Source organism: Geosmithia morbida (assembly GCF_012550715.1).
Source record: "Geosmithia morbida isolate 1262 chromosome Unknown scaffold_18, whole genome shotgun sequence".
Lineage (NCBI taxonomy): Eukaryota > Fungi > Ascomycota > Sordariomycetes > Hypocreales > Bionectriaceae > Geosmithia > Geosmithia morbida.
The window spans coordinates 177,271-197,238 of NW_023336205.1; the positions used below are offsets into that span (position 1 = coordinate 177,271).

The 19,968-nt window shown below is 55.0% G+C and overlaps 6 protein-coding genes across 6 annotated transcripts; 3 read left to right on the forward strand and 3 right to left on the reverse strand.

The window, feature by feature from the left end:
• Positions 1–927: 927 nt before the first annotated feature.
• Positions 928–1,717, forward strand: GMORB2_3425 (D-aminoacyl-tRNA deacylase; the record flags this gene model as incomplete). Its single annotated transcript, XM_035465401.1, has 3 exons — positions 928–1,116; positions 1,396–1,581; positions 1,676–1,717. Coding segments are annotated over 3 exons (417 nt in total), but the record flags the coding sequence as incomplete, so codon positions are not given.
• Positions 1,718–3,242: 1,525 nt separating this feature from the next.
• GMORB2_3426 (peptidyl-prolyl isomerase D) lies at positions 3,243–4,280 on the forward strand (the record flags this gene model as incomplete). The annotated part of the gene is made up of 1 exon (XM_035465402.1): positions 3,243–4,280. One exon carries the CDS (start codon positions 3,243–3,245, stop codon positions 4,278–4,280), a length of 1,038 nt encoding a protein of 345 aa, XP_035318667.1.
• Positions 4,281–4,869: 589 nt separating this feature from the next.
• Positions 4,870–9,323, reverse strand: GMORB2_3427 (RasGAP; the record flags this gene model as incomplete). The annotated part of the gene is made up of 2 exons (XM_035465403.1): positions 4,870–5,190; positions 5,673–9,323. The coding sequence occupies 2 exons, from the start codon at positions 9,321–9,323 to the stop codon at positions 4,870–4,872; spliced, it is 3,972 nt and encodes a 1,323-aa protein (XP_035318668.1).
• A 3,682-nt stretch (positions 9,324–13,005) lies between these two features.
• Positions 13,006–14,115, reverse strand: GMORB2_3428 (uncharacterized protein; the record flags this gene model as incomplete). The annotated part of the gene is made up of 1 exon (XM_035465404.1): positions 13,006–14,115. One exon carries the CDS (start codon positions 14,113–14,115, stop codon positions 13,006–13,008), a length of 1,110 nt encoding a protein of 369 aa, XP_035318669.1.
• Positions 14,116–16,361: 2,246 nt separating this feature from the next.
• On the forward strand, positions 16,362–17,021 carry GMORB2_3429 (Neugrin; the record flags this gene model as incomplete). The annotated part of the gene is made up of 1 exon (XM_035465405.1): positions 16,362–17,021. One exon carries the CDS (start codon positions 16,362–16,364, stop codon positions 17,019–17,021), a length of 660 nt encoding a protein of 219 aa, XP_035318670.1.
• A 412-nt stretch (positions 17,022–17,433) lies between these two features.
• GMORB2_3430 (Conserved hypothetical, protein) lies at positions 17,434–19,020 on the reverse strand (the record flags this gene model as incomplete). Its single annotated transcript, XM_035465406.1, has 4 exons — positions 17,434–17,962; positions 18,069–18,301; positions 18,424–18,715; positions 18,839–19,020. The coding sequence occupies 4 exons, from the start codon at positions 19,018–19,020 to the stop codon at positions 17,434–17,436; spliced, it is 1,236 nt and encodes a 411-aa protein (XP_035318671.1).
• Positions 19,021–19,968: the final 948 nt, after the last annotated feature.

A 19,968-nucleotide genomic window follows, 5' to 3' on the forward strand; every position in this document is an offset into this window, starting at 1 on the left:
ATTCGAGCGGGGGGAGGGAGGGGGGTGCGTCGCTGCCGCCGTCGTGGCCGTGGTTGTCGTGGGCTGTCTCGTCGTCGCGACCTCGTTAAAATCGAGAGGTCGATCGAGTTGGTTCGTCGCGCGTCGCACTGGTCGCGCCTGGAGGATTCAGGGATCTGGAAGGACAGGTATGAGGGTGGTATCTCGAGCGTGGGACACTCTGTGGCAGGGTAGCTGTTTGTTTGAACAAAGGTGTTGAGAGAAGACGCAATCTGGTAGTCGTAGTCACTAGAAGAAGTTGTGTTGGCGCTGTGGATCAGGATTCTAAGATAGTGGCCTGTCTGATTGGCCAGCTGCTGCTAGCTGGCCTGACGTTGTCTGGTAGCGGGTTGGCAAAACAGAGACAGTTTGGAGACCAAAGGGGGGGGGGGGGGGGTTTGAGGATTAAAAGAAGAAGAAATTTTTTATCATTGTTGAAGGCATATCCATTCTTTCAATAGAGTGATAATGTACGAGGTTAACAAGCATCAAGTCAAAGTTGCGGAGAAGTGAAGGTCGATGGTACGAAGTAGTCTTTATTAGTCTCAAAGAGCTCACATGACGCTGGGCCTATTCAAGAGCAAGAGCATCATCCATCCCATTGTCGTCGCTCCTGCCTCACCTTGCCTGCCTGCCTGCCTTACCCTATAGACCTGCTCATTAGTCATTCATCTTCCCGGACGCTAACTATTGGACATTGCCATCTTGCGTTTCCTGTCTCTTATTCTTGTCAATGCCTTGTCCTTGATCTCTTTCTTGTCTCCGTTCCTGTCCTCTCTCTTTTCTCTTGTTCACTTGACCTTCCCCCCAAGACGCAGGCGGTGTGTCGGACATAGTCGACAATGAAGGGTAAGGACATTCACACGTCGTCACGGACTCAACCTCACACAATGCCTTACTGATGAGAAGACGCGCGCAGCCATCATTCAGCGTGTTCTCTCAGCCTCCGTGACGGTGGACAAGGAGGTCGTCTCGTCCATCGGAAAGGGCATCCTCGTCTTTGCGGCCGTGGCGCCCGGGGACACGGAGAAGGAGATGAAGACGATTGCTGGCAAAGTGACTAAGATGAAGCTCTGGGACGACGAATCAGGAGGCAGGGTAAGCAGAGTGATGATGTGCAGCTGTGTCGAGCATCTTCGTCTCTAGCCTATACCTTGCTGACACGACTCCTCTCCTTCTTCTTCTTCTTCCTTTTTCCCCTAAAATCTTTTTTTCTAATGATTTTTTTTTCTATAGTGGAAGAAGAGTGTCAAGGATATCGGCGGCGAGGTTCTCTGCGGTATGTGTGCTACTACTCCCTGCCAGGGAAGAGACTGCGTCCTGTCCTCTCGACGGCGCAAGTTTGCTGACGTACTACATGGATATGCAGTCTCCCAGTTCACGCTGCTGGCTAGGACGAAGAAGGGCACGAAGCCTGATTTCCACGGCGCGGCCAGTCCGGAGGAGGCTAAGCGGCTTTACGAGTACTTTGTCGCTGCCGTCAAGGAGGAATACGATGCCTCGCACGTGGCTGATGGCCGGTTCCAGGCCATGATGGAGGTTGCCCTGGTTAACGACGGCCCGGTAAGATGATGACATCCCGGCGTCTGGTAGAGGACATGCTCTGCCATGGTGTATTTGCGGAGTGGTACGCTGACATTGCAATATCATCCCTCAGGTGACGTTGGAGCTGCAGGCGGGTGGAACGCTGGCCGAATGAGCAGCGACCGACCAGACAAGCAGGCAGGCGAGAGCCAAGCAGGCGAGAGAGCCAAGCAGACGAGAGAGCTTCTGACAGGATAGACAAGACGGACGACCATTCGTTTCGTGACTGATCATTACTACATGTACATACAACACATACGCTACGAGAATTTGCTGCGCACGTCTGCCACCGCATCCGCATCCATCGGTAATATGCAGAGACATATGGCATGGATGCCCGACTTGTATCGAGTGTGAGTGAATCGGGGATGCACGGCGGGGCCGCTGCGGCGCCACGACAAGCGACTGTTCTGAGCCGGTGGACTGTCTGTCACACGGCATCACAGGGGAACAGACACGGAACAGAAGCTTGGTGAATCCGGGGCAAGCCTGATCAAGCCAGCCAGCCAGATCTATCGGGAACCAGCAAGGCATTCTTCCTGAACGATGTGAGACGACCTCGAGACTCCTTGAATCTTGACTTGAGGCAGGAGAGAGGAGAGAGAGGCAGCTAGAAATTTCCATGGTGATGCTCCACCATGAGGCCGCTATAACGACCGCGGCGATGACCCCTGTACGGAGTAATAATGACGGCTGTAACATGACTGAGCAGCAGCTGATACCTGTACAGGTTACATATTAGACGCTGTAAGGTGTCCGGTACAGGGACTGTATTCCCTCAGAACAGTGACCGTCCAGTAATACGATAGCAGCAACTGTTGCGGATATCAAGCGGCATGACGACATCCAGTACAAAGGCCACGAACCATTTACACTGCCAGTCTTTTGATGGGGTTCAACGTTTCCTGATGGTTTCCTGATGGGCAAATCAATATCATCATCATCAGTCATGTAATCTCTCTCTCCATCCCCCTCTCTTCTCTCCTCTGGATATCCTGCTCATCCCTACCGCTTATTCACCGTCAACATCTGAATACGACGAGGTTGCCGACGCTCTCATCGTCTTCAGCCCACCCCACACTTAGAAGTAGTTCGCTGTACGTACCCCGCGCCGATGATAATGATACCATTTCCATCTTCCTTCTCTCGGTTTCTCTCCCACTCTCTCTGCCCCGCTAACAAGAAGAATGTGAGAGAAGGAAGAGAGAGAAAAAAAAAGAACAGACCAACATCACAATATCAGCCCTTCCTCACGAGGTCCAGTCATTTTCACTTTTTCTCCCTATTTTTTTTTCCCACTCACATTAAATATCTCACGCGCCTCATAATCAAGGGAATCTCTTCAAGGGGAAACATAATAGAATACAAAACCTCAACTGCTCTCTTCTTCCCCTCCTACCTCTCTCTCTCTCAACCCCTCACCCTCACCCCACTACCACACACGCACGTACACACATACACACGCACGCACACACATTCACACGCACGCACACACATACACACACACATACACACACACATACACACACGCACACACACATACACACCCATACGCAGCAGACATCATGAGCGACGACAAGACGAACCCCCGGGTCTTCTTCGACCTGACCATGGGCGGCAAGCCCCTCGGGCGAATAACGATGGAGCTGTACGCGGACGCGGTACCCAAGACGGCCGAGAACTTCCGGAGCCTGTGCACGGGTGAGAAGGGCACGGGCAAGTCGGGGAAGCCGCTGCACTACAAGGGCTCCGTCTTCCACCGGGTCATCAAGCAGTTCATGATCCAGGGCGGCGACTTCACGGCCGGGGACGGCACCGGCGGCGAGTCCATCTACGGGTCCAAGTTCGACGACGAGGCCTTCCCGTACAAGCACGAGCAGCCGTTCCTGCTGAGCATGGCCAACGCGGGGCCCAACACCAACGGCAGCCAGTTCTTCATCACGACGGTGCCGACCCCGCACCTGGACGGCAAGCACGTCGTCTTCGGCCGCGTGCTCAACGGCCGGTCGGTCGTGCGCCAGGTCGAGAACGCGCCGACGTCCGGCGGCGATCGCCCGGTGCGCGATGTCGTCATCGCCGACTGCGGCCAGCTCACCGGCGAGGACGCCCTGACCGCCGACGTCCGCCAGCCCGACGCCATGGGCGACCCCTACGAGGACTTCCCCGAGGACTGCCCGCCCGACGAGCTCACCGCCCCCAAGATCCTGGCCATCGCCTCCGCCTGCAAGGACTACGGCACCCGCGCCCTCAAGGCCGCCGACCTCGACACCGCCCTGGCAAAGTACCAGAAGGGCCTGCGCTACCTCAACGAGGAGCCCGACATCGGCGCTGACGACTCCGCCGCGGCGGAACAGGCCGCCGCCCTCCGCTACGGCCTCAACAGCAACTCCTCCCTCGTCGCCACCAAGCAGTCTGCTTGGGAAGACGTCGTGCGCTTCGCCACAAACGCCCTCGAGGTCCCCGGCCGCTCTGGCCCCGAGCGCGCAAAGGCCCTCTACCGTCGCGGCGTAGCGGCCGAGCACCTCAAGGACCTCGACGCCGCCCTTGCCGACTTCGACGCCGCTGCCAAGCTCGTCCCCGAAGACCCCGCCGTCATCAACGCCCGCAAAGCACTCAAGGCAAAGGTCGCTGCTCGTGCTGCAAAGGAGAAGGCTGCCTACAAGAAGTTCTTCTCCTAAACGTTCAGGGGCGACGAGGGGAGGGAGAAGGAGAAAAGGTCTTATTCGAGCTAGAGACATGTCAATTACTGTGTAATTAATAAGTAAACGAGTATAAAATGAAGAAAAAAAAACATGGTAAATGTACTTTTAATCATTAAGAGGTCGTAATTGAGTCATGCTTGTCATTCTGTGTACCCGTGCTTCATCATTGTAGGCCAAGACGTAATGAAGTAAATACATGTGCAATACGGCCCCCCCCCCCCCCCCCCAAAAAAAAAGGCAAGTTGTAAAAAAACTGTAATTCAATATATAAGTCTTTTTTGGTCATCTATCCATCTGGTATCATATAAGCAAACACCTGTTCCCCATGCCCCCCCCTCATTCCTTTCCCCATGTTTCTTGCTCCGTTTGTATCTATCTCTATTGATATTTGGCCCCTGTACCTTGTAATGCCGTGACGGATAATATCATGGTTCTGCATGTCGGTCGCCTATGACAGTAACGGTTGGTAGTAGAATCCTCATAGCGGTCATGACCTCGTAGCAATGACCCTGTCTGTCCGCATCGTTCCTAGCATCCGATAAGAATGCCCTGTCAACGCTGACAATCATTTCTTTTCCTTGGAATCGTTACCACGCCTCATAATCCCATTCAGGATAGCCCTGCTTCTCTTGCTAGCCCCGTTCCTGACACTCCCGCCGCTGCTCTTGGCCGCGGGTCCGCCGACAATGGTCGTGGTCACGGTGCCCTGTAGTAGCCGCGGCAATAGCTCCGACGTCGAGAACCGGTGGTGACTCGAATCGTACCACGTCGAAGACGACTGTGCGTAGCTGAGAGACTCGACGAGGGACGCCTGGTCGAGTATGTCGGCCAGGTCGTCCGGCGAGGACGAGTTGGCGTCGCGTCGCGCCTCGGAAAGACGGTGGCGCTCGTTGGTCGCGAGGCAGGCATCTGCCCGGGACTGGAGGGCTATGCACAGCTCATGAAAGGTGAGGAGGTCGCCTTCCATGGATATTTTGCCTGCTGTTGTACCGACTTTGATTTGTTGCTGCTGTTGCTGTTCCTGTTCCTGATGCTTTTGCTGTTGCTTTTGCTGTTGCTGTTGCTTCTGATGCTGCTGCTGCTGCTGNGTTGCTTTTGCTGTTGCTGTTGCTTCTGATGCTGCTGCTGCTGCTGTTGCTTTTGCTGCTGCTGCTGCTGTTGCTGTTGCTTCTGTTGCTGCTGCTGCTGCTTCTGATGCTGCTGCTGCTGTTCAGACTCAGATTGCGTGCTGCTAATTGTGCTCGTGTCGGTGGTGGTAGGTGTAGTGGCAGTAGTGGTAGCGGTGGTGGGAGGAGTAATGGTGGTAGAATCAGAGTTGACGTCGGCCCACAGCTTGACCAGACCTGCATAGTTGCGTGCCTGGTCGACGAGGAAAGGTAGACTGGGGAAGCCTTCGCGCGCCGTGGGGCTCAGTCTGCTGAGTATGGTCATGGGTGTGCGGTAGCTGGCGTGGAAGGTGCGCATCTCGCGCTCCGAGGGTGTGACGTCGCAGACGGCGTCGATGTAGTCCCTGAACCGCGGACGCTGGGCACTCAGAAACCGGTTCATCGGCTCCATCCATTCCTCGCGTTTGCCAAACATAGACAGGTTGGATAGCTTCTGCAGCGCCTTGGCGATGAGCGTAAATGTACGCTGGGCCCTAGGTTGAGGGTGGTCGCGCAGCAGGCCAAACAGCTTGGGCGACAGGATGGCAGGGCATATGAAGCGCAGGAACAGGAAGCCCGACACCGACGTGTACGATACAGAGCGAAGGAAGTCGCCGTAGCGGTCCTCGGCCACGGCTCGCACGTACTTTAGGATGCCCCGGAGCTCAGCGTGCATGCGGGATGCAGACACCGCTATGCATTCCCACACCTCGGTCGTCAGGTCAATGAGACGCGTCCAGTGCTGTTCGATGTCGCCGCCGTCGCTGTTGCTACCACCGGCACCGCCGCCCTGCGCATGTCCGTGTCCGTGCCCGTGATGCGGATGCGGATGCGACTGCGTGCTGGCCATCTTGCTAGGGTCCACCTCGCAGTCTGGGTTGGCCTCGTTGATCTCAAACAGCTTGTCTTTGAGCGTCTCGATGAGGAAATCCCTACCCAGACGGCGCATGTGCAGCTCCAGCGCCTGGGTGAGCAGCGTGTTGCCCCGAAAGAGCAGGTTAGCCTCTCCGGCGAGCGACCTGCCCATGTCGCGCAGCAGGTTGCCCCTGTCGCCAACGGACTCGGCCGAGTCGTTGGACTTGAGCCTGCTGTCGAAGCGCAGCTTGCGCATCGCCGAGTGGTTGCCCATGCCGTCGATCTCCTCCTCCACCAGTGCCATCAGCCACTCGCCCGCCGACCCAGACACCTGGAAGATGTTGAGAAATAGCTCGGCCAGACGGCGGAGGTGCGTGGGAAGTGCCGTGGCCACCAGAGACGTGAGGCCCGAGTTGAAATTGTGCAGCAGCTCCCCGAGCTCGCGGTACTCCTTCTCCAGGAGGACAATGTGGTCTTCGTGCACCACCTTGACCAGCATGGAACCGATGGGCTCCCCGGTGTCGTCAAGAACCTGCATCCAGTCCTCCATCTCGCGCAGGCCTCCCCGGGTCTGGGCAAGCGGGAGCTCCACCGAGCCCCAGACCACCTCGGTAAGTCCTCGCTGGTGGGGTGCCTTGGAAGAGGATGGGTGGGAGGACTGGCTAGCTGCGTCGGGCCCGGCGTCGTCCACCTGTTTCAAAACAACCGAGAGATCCGGCATGGTGCTGGGCAGATCGATGAATTCGCAATCCTCTCGCCAAAAGGGGTTGCTCGTGGCGGGGCGGACCGTGGTTCGCGCGCGCACTTCTCCGTCCAGGATGACCTCGGCGAGGTAGTTTCCCTGGATGGCATCCGAATCGGACGCTGCTGCCTTGGAGCTGTTCTTGCTGTCGCTAGGTGCGAGTGTGGGCAACTCCATCCCCGCCGGCCGGCTCCTGATCTTTGCCTCGGTGACCCTGACGAGGATGGTCTTTTCCACACGAAACACCTCACCGCCCGCCTGGGTCTTTTCAACATCGTCAATGTCGTGCATCTCGTCGTCATCGTCGTCGTCGCCATATCCCTGCGAGCCCTTCCTCCCTCTGTTGGCGGGGATGGGACCCTTGATCTTGTACATGTCTGGCAAGGCAAAGGCGCGGAGCAGGGCAAACCAGACCTCAAAATGGGTGCGGTTGTCGAGTGCGAGGAAGACGGGCCTGTAGACGCTAACGTGGGTCGAGGTGGACGAGTACATGGGGAATATAGCGATGCAGTGTTCCTCATCGAGGACCGAGTGGTCGAGCTGCTGGATGGCGAAGCGCGACAGGTGCGACAGGCCCAGCACGGCGAGTATAGTGACGTCGTTCTCGGCCATGATCTTGAACTCGCCATTGTCGTGGAGGATGCACGAGATGCGGCGCCACGACATTTGCGGCGAGCGCGCGTCCCTCGTCGACGACCGGCGCACCAGTGACCTCGGATTCGACGCAGGGCCCTTGTCCCACACCTTTAGCTTGCCAACCTTGATGATGTTGGACGGCCTGGTGGTTTCGTTGCCGCCAGGGGCATCGCGCCGCGTCACCTCGGGACGCATGGGCAGACTTGGGCTGGTATTCCCAGTGCCAGCGCCGGTGCCACTACCACCGCTGCTATTACTGTTCCCTGCTTTGCCGTCGCCGCCGCCGCCGCCACCGCCAGAGATCGTCTTGATGGTCGAAGGGCGTAGCTGCTGCCAGCATAGCAGGGCAGCCAGCCACATGTCGAACTCGTCGTGAACGAGCGGGTACATGAGGAACTCGACAACGGGGTTGGACGAGGCGATTTCGAGACAGCGCTTGTCGGCGTCCCGGTAGTCGACGGGCAGGACGCAGCATCCGCGGAGGTCGGTGACGAGGGGGATGTGAAAGGGTCCGTTCTGGCCCGAGTCGAACATGAGACAGGCCCTCTCGTCGTCAATGTAGGCCACACCACTGTGCCAGGGTCCGCCTTGGCCGCCCTGGTACTCAATCTCGCCACGCATCTTGCCGCATAGGACACGCATGAGGAGCGAGATCTTGCGCGGGTTCTCGGTGGGGATGAGGGACGGCATCGAGTCGATGGACGGCGGCACGGTGGGCTGGGGCGACGTTGGACGCGACGAGTGGCGTTTGATCAGTCTCCGGCCAGAAGACTTCTTGTCATTCTTGCCGGCGGAAGGCGATGACGTCGAGGCAGGAGCGGCGCTCACACTGCTAGAGCTGACTATGCTGGGGAAACCAACTGACTCGTGGCCCGGTCGGGGGGCTTCGTCACCGGGAACAATGACCGGGTTTGACGAGCTGATGCTGCCGACGCGCTGCCGGTGCTCAATAGTGACGGTGACGCCGACCCGCTGGCCGCCGAGCAGGGCTGTATCCATTGTGCGTGTACGGGGTCGAAAGGTGCTAGAACTGCCGGCGCGGTGGCTGGCGCCTCCGCCGGTGCTGCTGTGGATGCTGGTACTGGGCGAGATGGTTGCTGGATCGCCGCCGTCGCTGACGGGGTCGTTGAAGACGACGCCCTGACGTCGACAGGGTCCACCGGGAACGGACCTGGGTGAGGATTCGTGGGGGGCAGTTCGGTCGCGCGAGGTGGGAGGGGAAAGGGGATCGAGAACGGCGCTGGAACTGGCGGCATTGTCAGCTACCGCGCTGCCGTCATCGTCATCCGAGGGGACGGCGCGGACGGAGCTGTGGGCGGATGGCGCGGAGCTATCATTCGAGCGGCCATTAGCGGACGAAGATCGATAGGTCATGCCGAGGCTGGAGGCGCTGGGGCGTTGTGAGGAGGCGCGACCGCCGCTGCCGTCGGTAGAACGTCTGTTGAGGGCGTTGTTGACAGGTCGCGGTGGCATGGGCGGAGGCTGTCCGGAAGAGTCGCTCTTTGTGCGGATTCGACTTTCAGGACCGTTGGTGTTGTTGTTGTTGTTGTTGTTGTTGTTGTTGTTCCTGCCGGTACTTCTGCCGGTGCTCCTGCTTCCGCCGCCACCGTCCGGAGGCTTGCTGGACTCCTTTGCATCCATCTTGGCATCTGATCCGAGATAGAGTTAGGCGTTCTTGAGATACCATGTCATGTTCCTCTTTCTATGCGCAAAGCTACGGGGGGGGGGGGGGATATTGGCAAATGCCCTAGGGATGAGACAAGGACAGGGGATAGAGTAAGAACGAGTAAAAGGGAAGAAAAAAAAAAGTGGCCGGCGGGCGCTGATCTTGTTCGAGAAAGGTGTAGTGTGCGGGGCGATTTTGTGTAGGCACAGAGCTGGGGGTGTACGATATTATGCGTTCAGAAGAAATAGGTTTCCTCCTCTCTTCTAGGTCTGATGCCGATTTATCAGAAAGAGAGAGGGGGGGAGAGAGAGCCGGAGAAATTGTCTCTGTGCATGTATTTGTGTGTGTGTACGTCACGGGAATGACAAGGATGAGGGGAGGAGGAGAAGCGACGACGATGGGAAATAAAAGTGGGGTTAAACGGGAAGGAGGCACAAGAGCTCCTGTTCGCTCCTGCCTGAAGGGAGAGGGGGAGGAGGAGGAGAGTCTGGATGAGGATGAAATGGGGAGAGACAAGTGGGACAGAGACAGAGATGGAGACGGAGAAGGGAGATTCAAATTGGAGGTAAAGGAACAAGGTGAGGTTGGAGAGGAGTGGCAGACTGGCAGTAGCCAGCAGCGGGTCCGTCCCGGCAAAGAGTAGTCTGTAGTCGTGATAATGCTCGGTCTGTGGCTCGGCGCCCGCACAAGCAGGTAGAGCAGGAGTCGTCAACAAGGCGGAAAGCGGAACGGAAAGAAAGCAGGTCGGCAAGTTGGGGGGAGACTTCATCGCGCTACGTAAAAAGCGAGATGTGGGGAGGATCCGGAGGAAGGGGAGGGGGGGACAAGTTTTGAAGTATTAGAGCGTAGATGCGGCCCGCTATAGTGCATGGATCACGGGAGACTCTTAACCCCGGGAGGAGGAGGGAGGAGGAGGAGGAGGAGGAGGAGGCTTTACTCTTATTCCTCCCCTCTTCATCTTCCTGTTTTATCCTCCTTTCTAATTGACTCAAGCAATCATCCCCTTATCTCGTTTCTCTCTTGCTCTTGCTATTCTCGAGTTCCCCTTGCTCTTGTTCTCGACTATATGAGTGATATTGTGTTATTATACTAGGAATAAGTAGTAATGCATCGATATATAATACATTGTACGTAGTAGTTTAGTACTCCTAGTCTCGAAACAACAACAACAACAACAACCCCCCTTCCCCTCCTCCCCTCCTCCCCTGATCTCACATACTTGGTCAGCATACGAGTATTACATGCAGGGACCAACAAAGACCAGAAAAGAAACAAGGTCCCTGTGTGTTTCCTTGAATCCCGGAGTCTCGTCACCTGCCAATCTATATCTGCAAGATTTCCGATGGCTTCTCTATCCTGTGGTCTAGATTCCTATTCTATGCCGTCGATAGCGTCTCGTCGACAAGCCAACACGACGGCTCAAACTCTTTTTTTGTTTTTATTTTATTCTCAATTTTTATTTTGCCAATTTTCGTTTCATCTACTCATTCGTCTTCCCTATCTTCTACTTTTCCTCTCCATCTCTCTCTAGTAAGTTCCTTACAGTCACAATCGCTTGTTTGATTGTCTTTAGGGGGGGAAGGGGGGAGGGGGGGAAGATGCGCAGGTGGGTAGGTAGGTAGCAACATTGGCAATGTCAGCGCCTCTCGACTCCCTCGACTCCCCTCAACAATCTACATTACCCAAGTAGTCCTTCATAAACTCTCATCTCCTGGAATCGAGAGAAATAAAAGGGCAGGGAAGGAGGAGATGTAAGCAGATGGCTGATTGCTCATCATCAAAGGTACTCCCCCATCCATGGTTCCGTGGTGGCGCGCCAGGTGCGGCTGAGCGGCTTTTGCCCAGACTAAACGGCCGGGACTAGTCTGCCGTTGGATGTAACTCTAGTGCTTCTCCTTTCTCCTACTCGTGCTACCTGTGCTTTTTATTATTACCGTCTGTAGTATTATTGCCAGTTTATGGTGTGGTGTATCAAGGAAATGAGAAGAGAGTATGAATACCAATCACAGCGTAGAAAGTAATGATAATGACAGCACTCCGCCATGTACAAATCCATCGGAAGACCCTATGAATAGACACTCATCAATCTCATCTCCCAAGAGATTCGATATTGCCTGCATGCATGCACCATTTAAATCCATCTACATCCGAGGGAGAAAAGAAAAAGAAAAAATAAGGGGGGGGGGGGAACACACCTACCCGTACATCTACCAGCTGGAGCTTATAGGCTACATGTAATCTGTACAATGTACAGCCTAGCAGCAAAAGAAGAAGGAAAAGAAACGAGAGGAGAAAGAGAGAGAGAGAGAAAGAAAAGGGAGCCATAAACATTGTAAAATACCCCACTCATCATCCACTGCGTTGTTTTAGAAACTCCGTGAGTCCGTTACTAGGCAAATATATATATTAATATGTAAAGCTTGATAGTAGTAATAATCTGTATTCCTAGTCGGAAAGAACAAGACGAAAGAAGAGAACCCTGGTCAAGTTCAGCCAGTCTCCCAAATTTCTAGACCAAGAATCGTTCACCATATCATTACTGGTGAGTTTACGATGATGATGCCAGTAGGAATTGGATGCTCACGTCGAAGAGGGCTACTACTACTGCACTGTACGATACATGTACCGGACACCCGTGACCGTACGGAGACGCATCCAACTCGTACAAAGCACCGAAATCACCAATTCATGCTCATGGAGGGAGCCAAGCAAGGGTGTGGTCAAGACCTCAAGCTTGCAAGACCGCCAGGCTGCCCAGTGTGCTGGTTGGCAACGACAACGAGTCAAGACTCAGCTACTTAGCTTGGGCCCGCTGCCTTCAAGCCTTTGCCAAGCTCATATGAGCAAGGGTCGGTTATTATAGGCGGTCGTACGTACGGCCTCTATACCCTCCCATCGCCGATTCGAGGGTCAAGATTACACGGAAAGCTGAGCTGGCCTTGTTTTCACAACACGACAATCTGTACAGCTCACATGCATCAATATTACTCACACGGATATTACTCGTGTGCAAGGGAATACATATATGTAATCTGTAATCTGTACTCGTGCTCGCAATAACAACAGACAGCCCCGTCCAGTGTTTCATCCTTGTGCATGAATAATGAGAAGCAAGGAAGAAGAGAAGAAAATAAGGTAAAAGAAAGAATCGTGTTCCTCGACGGTACCTAGGCTCTAGCTAAGATTACCGAGCAACGAATGGAAACAATCGAAATGAAGGCCACTAAAATCACAGCATCTGTGAACCCTCCTTGAAATAAATAAATGCCTTGAAACACCAACTCCCCCCGCACTCGCATCTCAGCTTACAGACGACTGAAACGACCCAGGTGAACGACAAGATAAGCCTGATATGATGTTTGTAGGCGAGAGCGAGAGAAACAAAAAAAAAAGACCATAAGTAACAGTCAAGAGAGGAAGGGAATCTTTCTTTTTCCTTCTTGAAAAAAAAAAAAAAAAAAAGAGGGGGTGTGCGAGAAGGAGACGCGAAAGGAAAGAGCGAGACACCGCGCTGGATAGGAAAAAGCAAGGTCAAGACAGGAAAAGAAATGCGTGAGCAATACCACGTACAGCTAGTACAGGTAAAACTTCCAAACATAGCAAGGAAGATCGTATGAGCATTGTCTGAGGGTCGCCAATGCAGCTCAGCAAGTCATTCTACCGTGAGCCAGGTCCGTCGAGGGGACTGGTGGGGATGCTCCTGACATTGCTGAGATCCCGGCTGCCCGTCCGCCTTAGGGCCTGGCTCATGGTCTCGATGCTGAGCTCGCCTGACTGCGTCAAGGTGCTGACGCCCAGGCTCTGGCTGACGCTCGCCGAGCTGCCGGCGGGCTTACGCGGGGGGCTCAAGTCCAGCCCCTTTATGCTGCCGGGGTTGCTCGTGGGCGGGCTGGTGCCTGGTCCCTGACTCGAGACGGGCGACCGGATCGGTGACGGTGAACGGTTGAGACCCGACGGAGGCAGCGAGGTCAGACCGGCTAAATGCATGCTTTCACGCGAGGCAGAGCCCAGAGGGGCCATGCCGCTACTGCCCTGCTCCGATTGTACCACGTCGGCAAACGAGATGAAAGACAGGCGGCGCACGTCGGCCGAGTCGAGAGACCCGTAGTTGGAGGCGCTGTCGAGAGCCGCGGCTGACTCACGGTTGGCAGCAAATGACGACAGCTCCTTGGCCCACTCAGCAGCTGACTGCTGGTCATCGTACTGCGAGCCCACGGTCGAGGGAGCCGTGCCCGTGCCGTTGACTGTGACGCTCGCTGGCTGGTGGAACCTCTGCGTGACAATTTCGATGGCATCGGGGTCCAACTTGCTGTTCGTGATGGCCTCAGACGCATCGCCCAGCACGGGTGGAATGTGGTCTTCGGTTTGGATGTGCGTCGGAATCGCGGGGGAAGCGGGCTGGGTGGCCGGGTTGTTGTCCTGGACATCGCGCTCAAATATTTGCGAGCGTGCAGGTGACGAGATGCGCGGTGATGTCGACAGGGCTCGGTTAGGTGAGGCGGGGGGAATGGGGAAGGAGTCAGTGCGATTAGGCGAGGTAGCCGACCGGGTGGTAGATGATACCTGTGAAGGTTCCCGCCGAACTGCCGGTTGCGTGTCCGCTGCCGAGATGGTTGGCATTTCAGCAGCCGACTTGTCGTCCGTCTTCTTCCTGACGAGACCAAAGAGGCTGCGTTTCTTCTTGCCCTGATCTGGCTTGCTGGTCGTGATCGCAGGGACGTCCGTCGGCCTAGTGGCCTCAAGTGCCTGGCTGCGAGAGTTCGTCATGGCTGGCATACGGGGTGCGGATGAATGGATGGGATGGATAGGGAGTAAGATGGGAAAAGAGTGATGGAGAGGAGAAGGAAGAAGAAAAAACCCGACACGGCCCACAGAGGCGAAAACAAGAAGCAGTAAAAGTGTCGTGTTTTTACTCGCTTTCTTCGTGACCCTGTCGCTGATCTGTAAAGGGTGAGACAGTGTGACCTCAGGCTGTTCCCTCTATTATTTTAGCTTGCAGGATGTTGGAGGAAGCGTTGGCGTGCGGTAACGCGTCGTGGTAACTACTAATACAGCTTCTTCTTAGTACACGAGAGAGGTAAGCCAGGTGGGCCCATGGCAAATAATGCACGCGAGAGATGCAGAAAACGATGCGACAGCGACAGTTGTTTAGCCCGCGAACAACTCGCTAGTTCTGTAGGATGGCTAGGAATGACGTGGGAAGAAGAGGAGGAAAGGCCGACCAGACTATATCCCGAGAAACAACATACCAGGATCAAATAGAGGACGGGACACGGGACCCAAAGAAGACGTAGCAGGGGCGTTCGTTAGCGCCGACCGGCCAAATATTGACACAGTCCAACAACTACGATATTGACCGAGTCAGCGGGGGCGGGTGTGTGCTTGGGTCGTGTGTACGAGCAAAATTACCAGTCCGGCAGTGATACATGCACTCGTAGTAGGTAGCTTCGGTTGCCTGCCCGAGTAGATGAGTTTTTTTTTTTTTGACGGCGCCCGTACAGCTAATTGGGACAATCAAAGAAATAAAAAAGGAAGGAAAATCAAAGCAAAGTGGCAAGGCAAAACAGTGGATGGGGGACAAGAAGAGGGCAGCCGCGTGTGCGTCGCAACAAGGTGTGTGCGCTCGGGTAAAAGAGAGAGAAAGCAAGTAATATGGCGCGGGAAGCGTCGTAGCGTTGGACTGTCAAAAGAAGAAGAGGGGCCCGCCAAGAGGGGAAGTGGGCTAAGCTCTTTGTCTGCCAGGTCTGGACAGTTAATAATACCTATCACTTCTGCGGAGAAGGGAAGGGATGTAGCGCATCCGTACTCGCACTGACCAAAGGGCGGGATCGATGGCAGTACCAAGAGATCATACAGAAAGAAATGTGCGTCTACTCGTAGAGCAAAGATAGAGGAGGGAGGCAGAAGAGGAGAAAGGGGGGGGGGGGGGGGGGGGGGGGGAGAGGAGATTCGATGGCAAACACTTGATCTACGCGTGCCTTCCTTGTTCTGACCCGAGGGGTTGTACTTGCTTTATTCTATGCGAGCACTCATAGTATCATTACCGCACAGGAGCTGTAATACTCCGTGTTATTAATCACAACAGGTAGTACCACCACCGCACGTTATCGCGGGGGTATGCAGCATACAGCAGTGTCACCGTTACAAAAAGATAGACGAACAGATCATCACGTTCCATCTCCAGACAGACTTGGTACAGCATCCATCCGCCAATCCAGCAGCTGATATTCGCAAGCATACTCTACAAGTAACAACATCCAAGCATGTCAAAGCAACGAGCACCAACCCCCTGTTCATTCACTCACATGATGCACATGCAAAGCAAGCTAGAATGTGACGGCAGCCGACCGAACGATATCAACCTTGTCATCATTGTCCGTAAACGTCCATCTCTAATAAGTCTCTACGAGTATATGTATTTAGACCGTGACCCGGTCGACACCCCCGCTCCATGTTCCCATGAACCGTCACCAGCATGTCATTTCCGCGCCGCTATTTTGAGCGCCGCCACAGGTTTTGCGTCTCGCAACGACCTACGAATCAATGTTCCGAACAAGGTAGTCAACAAAGCTCTCGAGTTGCCGCGGGTACGACGTCATCATTTATTTTTCTTGTTTTCCTTTGCTAGCCCATCTTGCTTATTCATCTAGAAGCTGCGAGCTGCACCACGTGATGTGAAAGCACATGACGGCGATTGGGGACTTGGGGTCCACTCAGCCAAACTCCCCTTTCTGCCTTAGGTAATCACTTTCTCTCCCCCAATTCCCACGCATCAGCTCAGAAACTTCTTCGAAAGGAAAAGCAAGCCAGGAGCTCAAAGCACACGACACGGTCCAGCATCACGACCAACGGCAAGAGCGGCCTCTCACCCTCTCAGGTGATGTCGGCATATCGATCGACCTAATCATTTCATCCGCTCCATTTTTCCCGTCCCTTCTCCTCCAAACTTGTGTTCTTTGCTCCTCCTGTATTATTTCTTCTCCCGCCTCAGAGACACGCGTTTTCTCCCCATCATGGACATGCAAAGACTGTTCCGTCCAGCAACTGGGCTCCTCGCCGGTGCTCGCTGCCAGGCAACTATGATGGTATCATCGACCTTGGCTCCTCTGACGACCGTGCGCGGACACAAGACCACGGCACGAACGAAACGATCGCTCAAGATGGCACCGCACGACTCGTTCCTGCCAGACCGCACCCCCGACGCCCCGACGGGCAACTCCATCATCTACAACCCCCCTTCATCCGAGGCGTCACCCTTATATACGCCCTTCCTCTTCCTGCCGCCCAACGACCCTCGCCGTTCCGCCATCGTCCGCATGCGTGCCGGAACCACACCGCCGCTGGTGCCCGAGAGCAACGACGATTCGCAGACGCTGCCGCCTGCCATGCGGTACCCCCGTCGCCAGGCCCGCTACAACCTGACGGCCAAGGACATGGAGGAGATGCGTCGCCTGCGCAACGAGGACCCCATCACGTGGAGCGTCAACGCCCTCGCCCGCAAGTTTCAGTGTTCCACCATCATCGTGCGCATCGCAGCGCCCCCTCCCCCCGGCCACCTCGAGTGGCTGCGGGCCAAGCAGCAGCGCCGTGAGTCCCGCTGGGGTCCTATCAAGGCCAAGGCTCACGAGGAGCGCAAGATGCGAACGGAGATGATGTACCGCGGGGAAATATAAAAAAAAATAGCAACAACAGAGTGGGAACCAGCTTTTCCCCCAACAACATCGACTCTTGTACTTTTAAAGAGGAGGGGTGGCAGAGAGGATTGTCGTGTATGATCGTACCATGTATAGAAAGAAGGAATCGAGAGAGAGAGAAAAGACATCTGAAACTCGGCCTATGTATGAGATGGCGCACTGATGCAAAATTCTACTTGTACACTTGCATTACAACGCCCAAAGAAAAAGAAAAAAATCAAAAATACAATCGAAATGAACGTCGACACGAGACAAATGTTTTTTTCTTTCTTTCCTTCTTGATCCAGTCGTTACGAGGAGATGAAACGGTACTGGCCGAAGGAAATCACAACAATCAGCCGAATACCGGTCTTACATGTCGATGTAAATAGCGCTATGCCAGCTATGCCAGCTATGCCTCCAGATCCTCTCGTCCGGGGATAGCCCTCCAGCACCAGCCGCACCAGCTCCTCCTCTCGCCGGCAACCTCGCTGTCGAGGGCCCTCCTCCCCGGCCCATTCTCGTCGTCGTACTCGGGGACACAGGCGCCCACGCGCACCATGCGCACGAGCTTCCTCTTGACCACGCCACCTATCCCCTCGATCTCGTGCCTCTGGTACCCCGTGCGCAGCTGGGGCGACGGCGTGCGGCCGCCGCGGCCGTCGTGCTGCCGGATGACGGAGCCCAGCGGACCGCCGGTGGGACCCTCGGGTGAGGGGGGGTTGGTCGACGTGGTGGACGGCGAGGGGGACAGAACCTCTGCCCAGGAAGACGCGTTGCTGTCCCTGGCGTCCTCGGCATCGCAGTCGATCTCGTGCTCGCGCTCCTTGGCGGCGCAGCAGTCACCCTCGCGACCGCAGATGACGCCCCTGTCCCCGTCGCCTATGCCCGTGCCCAATCCGCCCAGGACTTCGCCGTAATGGCTGCGCCAACGCCATATGCTGCACAGCACGTCAGTGTCTTCTGCGGGTGGGACGGATGGCAAGGGTGCCATGTAGGATGGAGGAGGGGAGGGGGAGGGAGGGAGGTGGAGAGACGACGACATACCGTTGGTACTCGTGGTCTGCAGCACGGATACCGCGTCCGCAGGGCTGGCACAGCCACACCCCCTCGGCCGTATGGCACAGACACACCGAGCGGCGGACCAGCTCCGACGAGCTCAATGTCAGCTCCGGATCCAGAGGGGGTTTGGCGAGGGTAGATATGGGAGCCTTTGTACAGGCGCTGCACAGACGACGGTGGCGTTCACGGATAGTGGCGGGAGGTTTGATGGAGCAGTTCTGTGTTTTTTTTTTTTTCCCATGATTAATTCACTGTCGCTTGTTTGTTTTTCTGTGGTCTTCTGCGCATTGCCCGCGTTCCCTGGAAAGGATTGACACCTCATCAAGAAGTGAGCACTCACCCTGCATATCACCTTGCCGCAACGTCGACAGCCCCCAACCATATCCCTTGCACAATGGCCTGCCTTGCCGTTGTAGCCCCTCCCATCCTCCATGTAGTACCAGTTGCCCGCGCGGGCCCGGAAGCGGAGTGTCTCGTCCTTATCCACCGGGACGTGCTCGTTCACGCAGCGCAGCGCCGACGAGATGAGCACCTGGCGGTTCTGCACCAGGCCGTCGTGGATGTAGAAGCTCGTTCGGGCGAGGGAGTCGAGGGTGTTGAGGTCGATATTGGACACTATAGACTGGACGATGCTGCATGCATATACCATGCCATCAGTAATTATTGTTTTTTTTTTTAAAAAAAAAAGGGTAGGGATATGAACGGATGGTGAAAGAATAGGAGAGGGGAAGATGTACGGATAGCATTGAAATGACCGTGTAGCGGCATTGCTGGTACGCACGACATCTACCGTCTTGTTAGCGGCTGTGACGTCGTCGGCGGCGGCGGCTTGCGTGGACGAGAGATGATGCTGCTGGAAGCTACGACGGAGATTCTCTGCCGCTGATATGCCGACATCTTCCTCCTCTTCGTCTTCCAGGTCAATGAAACGAGCCATGAATCCGGTGTGCGTTTCCTATGTCAAGAATAAAGCGAGTAATCATGGGCGAAAGCGTGTGTGGGAGATGCGGTTTGTGTGTGTATGTGTGGTGTGTGTGTGTGTGGTGTGTGTGTGAAACGGTAGAGGGGCAGCAAAAGAACTCCTTGATTGATAAACGGGACGGACAGCCGATAAGCGGAGGAGGGAGGGGCCGTTCTTACCGTTCGGGGGGTATACCGGAGTTGGCTTCCGTCCAAGGTCAAGTCAGTTCCCTCTTCTTTCCTACTGCTACTACTATCATCTGTTTTCTTTTCTTTTCTCTTGTTCACTGCCAGAGATCGTCACAGACAAGAACAGATTCTGATCTTGTGGCTCATCCTCCTATATTATCATTACCTTTCCCCGGCAATAGACGAGGAAAAACTGAGACCAAGACTGACAACCCCGCCGTGCCGTTCCTCCGTCCACCCTACATCTACATGCATGGCCGGTACCCAAGAAGGCGACATATAAATACGACAAATGGCATGCCTCACATTACTGTTATAGTGGGTTTTCTTTTCAAGTAGGCTTCTCTTGGTAATCTGACGGGTTTGATTCGAAGGTACGGCGAGAGCAGAATCGTCTTCTTCCCTTTATCTGTAGTATCCCGAGAAGAATCCATGAAATACCTTCACCAGTATTACGAGTAGCTAGCTGATTGTAGTTTCCCACCTAAAATAGTATCAAACTAGTGCAGGGGTCAGCAAGTATTACGAGCATCAATACATCTTAGCCTCATTCTTCTCAATTTAATACTTTTTTCTCTCTCTTTTTTCTTCATGGATCAAAAAAAAGGTAGGCAATTCCATTCTCTTCTTCTTTTTTCCAACCCCACACCATCTCAAGGCTTCTTTGTCGTCAACTTTTAGAACAACAAGTCACCCCAGCTCTCACCCCAGCTCTCACTTACAAAGGTCAAGTCGG